Source organism: Terrapene carolina, unplaced genomic scaffold (genome assembly GCF_002925995.2).
Source record: "Terrapene carolina triunguis isolate 2854851 unplaced genomic scaffold, T_m_triunguis-2.0 Scaffold374, whole genome shotgun sequence".
Classification (NCBI taxonomy): domain Eukaryota; kingdom Metazoa; phylum Chordata; order Testudines; family Emydidae; genus Terrapene; species Terrapene triunguis.
Genome location: NW_020664725.1, coordinates 11,634,322 through 11,644,316, shown reverse-complemented (window position 1 = coordinate 11,644,316; position 9,995 = coordinate 11,634,322). Strand labels below are relative to the sequence as shown.

Below are 9,995 nucleotides of genomic sequence, written 5' to 3'. Positions count from 1 at the left end.
GCCAGCTTTTCTGCCGCCCTAGGCGGCAGAAGGTCCCGCCCAGAAATACTGCCCCCCACAGAGGCAGTGGAAGGTCCCGCTGCCGAAATACCGCCACTGTCGCCGCCCCCCAAATTGTAGCGCCCTAGGCGACCGCCTAGGTCGCCTAATGGGTTGCGCCGGCCCTGGTCCTCTTCCATTTCTACACATGACAGGGTTGGTGTAGGTCACGTGTGTAGAGGGTCCTCTTTCCCAAACCACTGTTAGTCTTTCATGTTGGTAGAGGAAGTGCTAGAATCACCTTTTGCTTCTTTCCCAACCCATTTACCCCCCCAAGGGGGTCCCACTTCTCCTTCTGGCTGTCCATGGGGTGCTTACTGCCCACTCCTTCCATATTCTTTCTTGCCACCACTCCCATATGCGTCTGTGGGTGTTTTGCCTGGGGAGGAAGCACAGGAGAACGAGGCACATGGCTCATCCTTGCCTAGGAGTGATTCTGGCCCAAGCTCAACCTCCAGGATGGAACAAAGTGCTGATCCTCTTGTGTGGAAGGTGTCCTTTATGGTGAACTTCCAATGATCTGTATCAGCCCCTAAAATTTAAGTTGTTTTTTGAAACTCCCCATGCCACAAACAAGTCTTCAAAATTGGACCATTCATGTCGTGGGTGCAGGGTTTTTAGCCTGGCCAGAATTCCCAAGAGAATAGCCTTTTCTCACTGCAGCTGTTCCCAGCATAGTCACCAAGTCTCTGCCTTCAGGGTGCAAGCCATCTGCTGAAGCTGACGGTAGCTACTCATAGTCTCTGATTTGGTCCCTTGGCCAGAACCAGAGGCACTACAGCAAATGCCAAATGCTCTTTTGCAACCTGAATCTAATGTATAACATCATTGGCATGTAAGAGGCAGAACTGTAGAGCTGGTGAACATCAGGCCTGCTTTGCACGTTTCATTCCCTCTGGGGCACCGGGCACTGGCCACTTTCAGAGACTGGATACTGGCCTAGATGGCCCATGGGTCTGCCCCAGGATAGCCGTTCTAATGGCACCATAGCTGTGTCGCTGTGGCACCTGTAGTATAGACTTTGCCTCAGTCAGCAGCTGCAGCATAGGCCATGGCAGTGCAATCCCAACCCCATTTGCTGGCCCCGCAACTGCTGCCTGCTAATTTGATGCAGCCCTGTCCTAGGGGGACCCCATCGCCACAAGCAGTGAGACAGGACATTGGTCTAGGTGGCCCCTCGTTCTTCTTGGTGCCTCTGCTGAGACAGCCAAGAAGGACATTCACTGTGGAAGTGGTTTGGGGGACATGGACACATTGTCCACTTGTGGCTGGAATGAGACCCATCAAACCGCTGGTAACAACTTATGGTCCTTTTTGACTTGAGCTGGATCTAAACCAGTTACCCAAAGACCCAATATCCCACTGACCAAACCCTTAAACCTTCAGAAAGCTTCCAGTCACTTCTTACTCTATCCAAACCCATTCAGTGGCACCTAGTCTCAGGCTACCCCAGGGAAGGCTCCATTTCTGGGTATCTTCTATACGGCCACTCCTGTCCCAGGTACTCTGAGCAGGACCCAGCTTTTCAGGAGCTGCTGCTACACACAGAAACACATAAGCAAGAGTCCAATCACTCTCCATTCACCAGCAGGTGAATTTGCAGAGTGCATGCAAATTCCTTTCTCCAGTGGACTCCTGTAATCCTTGAGTAAATATTTTCCAAGCTTGTAGTGGGCTGGCCTGGCTTTAGAAAGCTGTTTGCCGGGACATACCAGCTGTTTGCACAGGAAAAGCTAAGCTCAGAGGCACAGAGGACACTTATCTAGGGGCTATTTAGATTGCCAGGCTCTTTCTAAAGCCCTGAGTTGGATGAACCAAAATGCACAGAAATAGCTCTGCTGGCTCTTAACACCATCGTCACCCGTAATAACACAGCTTTGCATTTCTCTAGGGCCTTTTATCTGAAGATCTCGACACACCGGCAAGTGTTTAATTAATTAAAGGCCTCTCAGCACCCTGGAAAGGAGGGGTGCTACACCCATTTTTCAGAAGGCAAGTCAAGGCACAAAGGGGGCAGGCGCCAGTTTTCAAGCAAGGCCTCTAATTTGGGATGCCCGACGACAGACCTGATATTTCAGAGGTGCCAGGCAGCCGGAACTCCCTGTGAAATCAGTGGGAGCCGCACATGTCTGGCACTTCTGGAAATCAGGCCTGGGGATTGGCTCCAGTTGGACACCCAAACCAATGAAAGCAACAAGCTTCCATGGAAAATTTGTCGCACAGTGATTTAGCCAAGTGAAGTTAGTGGCCGATTTGGAAGTAGGTCCCAGGAGCACTGGCTCCAAGCCCCCTCCTCTAATCAGGTTTCACCCTGATCATTAGTCTGCACTCCCCGCCCCCGAAATACAAAGAGAAATGACATTGTACGGTAGAGCTGATCTTGCTTTAATTATCTTCCTTGTATGTATTTAAAACAGTCCCTTTGGCTGCTGTTCCCATGTCCCCATTCCTTCTGGCGTTGGGACAGGATTCCTCCCAGCGATGTCAAAACTAGCCTGAGCCAATCACGGAACACTGTCAAACCGGGACTAGGCCATCCGCAGTCCCAGGTTCTTGCTGATGCCAAGATAATTTCCTTCTTATGTGGGACATGGCGCGAGGCGCCTTGCAGCCGTGGGGGTGGCTAAACCTGGTTCTCACAGCTCATTACACAGATGCCAAGCTGGCGCCGTTCTGCCCACGCCTGGATGATTGATCTGCGGACATCAGTGCTGCACAGCGGGTGGCACTTTAGATGGTCCCTACCCTGATTGGCAGCCCTAGGGCCCAGGAGGCATTATACAGAACAAACAGAGGAGGGTCATCCCAGCCAGAATGGTCCCTGGAATGAGGACTCTCTTGGGAAATGTTAAAGCACCAAGCCTGGCGCCATTGAGATCAATGGGGGAGTTTTGCCACTGACTTCAATGGGAGCAGGATTGGACCCAGAGGAGTCCTTTCAAGTGTGCAGCGTAGCATAGAAGAGGTCCGTAGTGGGTGAAATAGACCAAAGGGATTCATCAGGAGAGAGTCAGGGACACCGCCCAGGAAGGGGGCAGAGGAGAGAAAAGCAAAGATGTGGACAGATGCAGAGCTTTGAAGATGGAGAGCCTGAATTTGAGAAAGGACAGGGAGTGGAGGGGAGAGGGCAGTGCTGCGCGGTGGAAAGAGACCCAGGCAGCAAGGCAAGAAATGAAGATAAGCTTGGCTGTGGGCGGCAGGATTTTGGATGACTGGGGAGAGGGGAAGGCCAGGAAGGAATGGGTCGTCAGGGTTCCGTGAGGAGTACACGGTATAAATCAAAATGTCATATTTCAGCGTATGGTTTTCTACACGTCTCTCCGAGTCTCCTGCTGCTCGGCCAACTCAACTGGCTTCATTTGATAAACCACTGGCTTAGCGTGTCTGTGGATTTTGGTGGAGAAAGCAGCTTGGCTAACTCCAAGCAATATTGGCCAAGATATAAAAGAACTTAGAATCAGTTGGAAAGAATATCCTGGCTATGCACAGTTCATCCTTTGCCAAATCTGCGCTCTCCAAATACACATCTCCAGATAAAGGCACTCGCGAGCCCCTGTGTGTCTGGGGATACGGTACTTTGAAATAAACACAATACCCTTTAATTTAATGATTGTGCACAATTACATCGGCCTGAGCATCTACTGAAGTCAACACTGTCATTCAAACTGTTCGTTTTTCATTTGCTCTTTTTTGTTTATTTTTCCCCTTCCTTTTTGGTTTTTTTCCTTTCCTTCCTTCTGCCTCTTCCCCCATTTGTATTGGTCTGTGCTACACATGTTTGTTTTGGTGTATGTAATTCATTGCTTTGGGGGACGACTTCTTTTCCTTGTTTTTTTTTCCCGTTCAAAACAACACTAAGGAAATTCCATACAAAAATGTGTGTGAATGAAAAGTTACGCAGAACACGTTTTAAGGTGTAACTTTTGTGTATTTAAAGTTTTGATTCCCACAGCCCTATAAGATAGCTGCATGTTAAGGCATAACTATTAACAGCATGGGTTTGATCTTGCGCTGTAAGCAATATTAGATTAGGCCCAGCTTAATAAAACAAAAATAACACAGAGGTGCAATGTGGATGCATTATGGTTGAGAAGGAAACTATAACTCATAAATGTCCTGACTTTTAGGATGGGTTTTTCCAAAGCATTCAGTAATGGCCTAACTCTGAATGCCGCATTGTGCTGAAAGCCTTTGCAAATCCTGCTCCTAAACCTCCTACCAACCCATAACATGGACACATGTAGAGTTTTAGAGTGGGGGATTTGCACTGAATGTATGTTACATTCCTGACTTCTTGACATCTGTTAATTGAGAATAGTATATGGGGATATGGTAATTGCAAAACTATTAATATTATTGCTATTATTTATTATTATTTTTACTTCATAGTGCCCATAAAGGTGCTAGGTACTTCACAGACAAACACATAACAGGCAAGGCATGAAGGGTGATCTTGTGGTTAAAGCAGCACCCGGGGCATTGTGTGTTTGATTCCTATCTCTGTCACAAACTCCCTGCGTGACCATAGCCAACTCACTCAAGGTCAGGTTCTCACACCCTTACTCGGGTTTAGTAGCACTTTACTCTGTGAGTGATTTCAGTGAGACCATCTGTGGAGGGAGGTACTACTCCGTGTGAGTGAGGGAATTAAAATCTGCCCCTTCAGTTCTTTGTGCCTCAGTTCACCATCTGTTAAATGGGAATAATAACGCAACTTTACCTCAACTGGGGTGTTGTGAGGATAAATTTATTAATGATTGTGAGTTGCTGAGATGCAACAGCATTGTGGGCTAGATAACTAGAAGAGGTCTGTGTCTCAGAGAGCTTACAGTCTAAATTTAAGCTACATAATAAATGTATGATCACTCACAGCACCCTGAGGTGGATCCTCCCAAAGCATTCTCAGCTACCTGAGTACCATTTTGCCTAATGTGTAGTGTATGTGTAATATGCGGTGTGATTGGCTACACACATGCAGTCTAGGGTGAAACTCTAGTCTGGGTGGTTAGAAGAAGCATCCAGATTTGGGAGGGTGCTCTGTCAAACCCACCCCTTAAAGGGTTCCTCGCTATTGGTAAATATAAACCCACATTGCCAAGAGGGGGATGGGAGGACAATCACGTTGCATCAGAAATGTTGAGGAAGAGGAGATGACTTTCTTTTACAAGAAGGCGGACAGTGGGTGTTGAGTTCACTCTATGGAAATGTAACATGCAGTTGATAAGACCAAATGTGGGGCCGGTCTGCCTGCCTAGCTATTTATCCATCTACCTATTACTGACATGGCCTTCATCACTGTAACATCTGAGCTGCTAGCATGCTTTTTTCTAACCGCCTTGCGTGAGCTTGGACTTTCACAGCTTGCAGGATGTCTCCAGGATGTTTTCATGAGGTGAGCCTTTGCCAAATGTTTATAGATCTGTTACAAAACAGATGTGCTCTCTTTTTCTTTTTTTTTTTGTTTAACCTTCTCTCTACTGGTAAGGAAGAGTTTGTGCAGTAATTGCAGGCAGGTTGGGAGATGTTCTCGCCATAATTCTGTCTTGTGAAATGTTTATGTAATATCTTCCACCAATGGATTACGCAAGTGAGTCGAACAGCTTTGATCATTTTCCATCACCCACAATTTGTTTTTTGTTTTGTTTATGGGGTTTTTTTTCCACCAGGATTGGGTAAGAAACCCATCAATTGGCTGTCAGAGTGAGCAGACCCACCAGCTAACTAGTGAAGGGACCAACCAGCCAATGAGGGAAGGGACTTCCTTTACACCAGCTTGCTCTCCATTTGTTTTGGGGCCTCTGACCCCAAGTAAAAAACAAACTATGTAAAGATAGGGAGAACATCTAGATTAGATTTGCAGGAGCAATTCCTTTCCTGCACCCCAGTAATCCTTTAATGCAGTAGCTTCATGTGGTGTATTTATGTCATCCTCCAGTGGATCACCAAGAGGATAATTGCCCTACTATTTTACTAGCTTTAGGAGATCCCCTTTAGCTCAATTGGTAGATACCTGTGGTTTTGGAGATGAAGGTCTAGAGTTCTAGTCCCTCCTCCCAGTGTGCATGATCTATATATCAATAATATTTGTTGTTTGTGGCACATCATTTTGTTCCATCCTCCTGCAGGGGTCTCTCCCTGGGTCGGGGCACAGTGAGTATATTCCTAATAGTTTGCTGTGCAATCTGCAATTGCATTTTTACCGAGGCAGATTGCATCATTTCCCTGAATTTTACATAGGAGAGGAGGAAACCTACTGTCTCCCTGCCACCTTTCTGTTCACTTGTCCCAGTCTACCTTGACCTCCATACAAAGACCCCAGAGAAACTCAGCACAATCTGACCTTCATTTTGCTCTCTGGCTTAAAATCACAAGAGCTGAGACACTGACTTTTATCACGGGTCTCCTTATAGTTGCTGATTTTTCAGAAAGTCCTAGCTTCTGGAGTCAGGTGATTATGTGAGAATCTCTGCTTTTTTTTAAAAAAGGTAAAATTCTGACCCTCTTGGTCTGGTGAAAAGGCTTGAAAACATGACCTAGGTGCACTCAGAAACCAGAAAGGGGGGGGAATATTATTTTAAAAAATCTGTGATAGCAGCCTGACTCGCAGTTCTTGAATGCTTGGGATTGGAAATCCTGTAAAGCTTTCTCTGGATGAACCAAAGTTGGAAGGATCTGCATAAACACCCCAAACTTTGTGATTTGGATACATCCCAAAGATACAGTAGTAAACAGATAGGAAGCAGCCGGTATGCAGGGGAGGGATGGAGTAAATTTGAGTCTAACACTAACAAAATAAGGTGCAATGGAGAAGAGTTGGTTAATTACACCCAGGGTCCCTCCCATCTTCTCTGGAGAAAGCTGGCAAATTCCAGGAAGTGGGGGACAAGCTGTTGGTGATGTTGTTTTCTAAATTGGGAACCAGTTGTTGTTGGTTGTTTTTTTTTTTTTTTTTTTGCCAAACCCATCTCTTGATCTCATGTTATGTGATGTTGGGATGCGGCTACACACCCTTTTCTTCCTGGAACGCTTCCAAATCATTCCGTTTGGCAGCTGTAAAAATTGATTTCAGTTTGGAAATGGCTTGTGGTTCTTGAACGCTCAGCTCCGATCAGGATCAGGCAGGAGAAAGCACCTCGGTCTTTGTGTGGGCATGGTCACTTTTCTCTCGGTGGCTGTTTGGATTCGGAATCCTGAGTCACGTGAGCAACAGACACATGAATCACTTGCCAATTTGCTGGATCTTTAATTGTAACGATTGCAAGTAGGGGTAATTTTTTTTTTAAATGTGGTTGTTTCTGGTAAATCTATCTTCAGGAGGGAAAGAACTTGGAGAGGGTGAAAGGGTTGAAGTGGAGTGACGGGCTCAGAGGAGAGGAAATGATGTATTCCATAGGGCCTTTCATTTAATGGTCACCAAATCAAACACTGCCCAGATTGGTAGTGATCAAAAGTTTTTACCATCTGTCTAGTAGAAGATCACTCCCTCCTGAGAGGTGGGGAAGAACTAGAATTCTCAGCTGTCTTTGGAAGGGGTTAATATTGCGCAGTAAGCTTTATGCAGTGTATTTAGCTACAGCATGTTATCGAAAAGAGATGTCGTCATTCTGTTTTTTGTGTACTACACCTTTAAATGTGTAAATTAATCTTTACGGGGGCAGCTTCCTTTCTGTGCTTCAGTTCAGAGTGAGCGCGAGAGAGATTGTGTTTTCTCTCTCTCTCTCCCTCATGGAGACTCTTATATTTGTTCTTTCTTAGTTGTTTTTCCTCAATCTGTAACAAAAGCCCATCTCGACTGAAAAATGCATGCTTTGCTCATTGTTTGTGGGAAAACCTACATTGCTTGTCTCTCTCTGCTGGTAGGAGGCTATATTACTCACTCTCTGCACTAGCATCTCAGGATACCGGCGAATGAAAAAGTTTTGTTTTTTCCGTGATCTTGGATTGTGTCATTAACTACCGCTGGTAGCAAGATCCATCCCAGATTCTAAGAGAGAGTCCACAACCCCGAGCCAAAGCACAGGGTTTTCATGGCATTAGGGAAAAACTAGACCTGGATCAGGACAGTCACTTGAAAGGACCCAAACTAGAACCCCAGATCCAAGCACCCTCAAACTTGGGGAAGGTTTGGCTTTGGATCAGAATTTTGCCACTTGGATCCATTTCAAGAAAAGACCTATTCAATGAGGCCAAAAAGTTCTCTCTGCTCCCTACAAATGCAGGATACAGTGCTCCCAGTTGAGGATGAGCAAGACCCTAACCTGATGTTGCACCTATTCCACTCAGCCTGCCACGGTTATGTGTGAGCATTCCTTTGTTCTCCAAAATCCTATTGTCCATCCCACGGGGGCGCCAGGTCCCAGTGACAAATTACACCCAATGCAACAAGCAACAATGGGTTTTGCCTTGTTTTGGAGCAGAAAGAATAAAAAGTAACTTGGAGACCAAAGAATGGAACAAACTCAAAGCTCCAGTTCTGATCCCTGGTGAATTTTTCCTGTCTTAGAAATCTGGATTTGAGTCTTGCCTGGACTTCAAAGTAGGGCAAGTGGTTCCGGGGCTGACTCCAATACGGTGTGCAAAATGCTGGCCAATAACTGTTTTCCTTTGCTAGGCAAGTCAAATAGCATTTGTTCGCCCATTATCACCAGTGGTGAAGTGTGGGCAAGTAGATTTAGTGCCGGGACTGGTGAACTTTCAAAGCTGGCAGCCACTCCTAAATGGTGCTGGTTTTCATGTGCTTTAATCGTACCACCACCTGTTCTTCTCTTCTCTGTTCCCTGCACCCTCATGGCCACCTCTGCAGGGAGATGCCCTGTAGCCAGAAATGCAGTGGAGTGCAGCTGAAGCAGCCCCGAGAAAGGGGATTAGTGACTTAGCCACCCCACCAATTTCTATGCATTACCTGTGGTTATAAGTCTTTGCTTCCTGGTGCTTTTCTTCCAAGAGCCACAAAATGTTTCAGGGCCTTGGTTCAGCAGACCAATGCTGCTTCGAGTCAAGCACATGCTTAAGTGAAGTCAGCGAGACTTAAATGCTTTAATTAGAGGGCTTTTAATTAAGGACAGCCCACCCCTCCCCTTGGCGAAGTGGGTCGGTAGACTTATGCCCACTTTGCAGGTGGGGACACTGAAGCAGAGTGGGTAAGTGACTTGTCCAAATGCACAGACGTTGCTGCAGAGCCAGGGATGGAACCCAGGAGTCCTGACTCTCATTACTAGACTTCCCTGTTGGTGTGATGCCGAGCACAGGTACAATAGAGAGGATCTTCCCCAGGTGCCCCAAACTCCAAGCTTGCTAACTTCCTGAATCTTCCACCTTCCTCTGACTCCACATCATCTGTGCATGCTTCCTGCTGATACAACTGGTCTCCTCTCCCCTGCAGATTAAAACAGAAGACCTCAGTGATTCCTTGCAATCTCCGGTACAGCCCAGATCAGGCCACCTAGGACAAGGATCATCAATGATGCCTGGAAGCCAAATCGCCGGGGTAAGTGGCTTAGCAGCCCCAAGAACTCCAGGAGTCCTTTGGGGCGCTGGTTCTGGAGCACTCATTGCTTGAAAGCCACTTTAAAGAGGTGCTCGTATGGCAATGGAGAAGGCTTCCAGAGTCAGACACTGTGAATCCTGATTCAATTTGCTTTGCGAAGGCCAGGTTCATCCCTAGGGTCACTCAACTGACTTTGGTCGATTACACCAGAGACAAAATGTGTTCCTTGGGGGAGATTTTTCGAAGGCCCAAATAGCAGTTAGGCGCCTAACTCCCATTAACTTCCAATGGGAGTTAGATGCCCAAATGCTATTTGTGCCTTTTAAAATCTCTTCCCTTTTGTTTGCACCTAAGATGAAAGGGTGAAATTCACCCCTGAGCAGAGCCCTTGCCCAAGGGGTAGGCACCGCTTATGGTCCCACAATACTTCAAAACAGGGGCCAGATTTTAGACCTCATCACACTGGGTG

General features: G+C 46.6%; 1 protein-coding gene across 1 annotated transcript in view; it reads left to right on the top strand.

Annotated features, from left to right (window-relative positions):
• The window catches only part of POU2F3 (POU class 2 homeobox 3), a 57,638-nt gene that overhangs the window by 29,726 nt on the left and 17,917 nt on the right, over window positions 1-9,995 (top strand). The window contains exon 5 of the mRNA XM_024196671.3: window positions 9,422-9,526. Within this exon, the coding sequence (XP_024052439.2) occupies window positions 9,422-9,526 (105 nt within the window). The remainder of the gene's footprint in view (window positions 1-9,421; window positions 9,527-9,995) is intronic.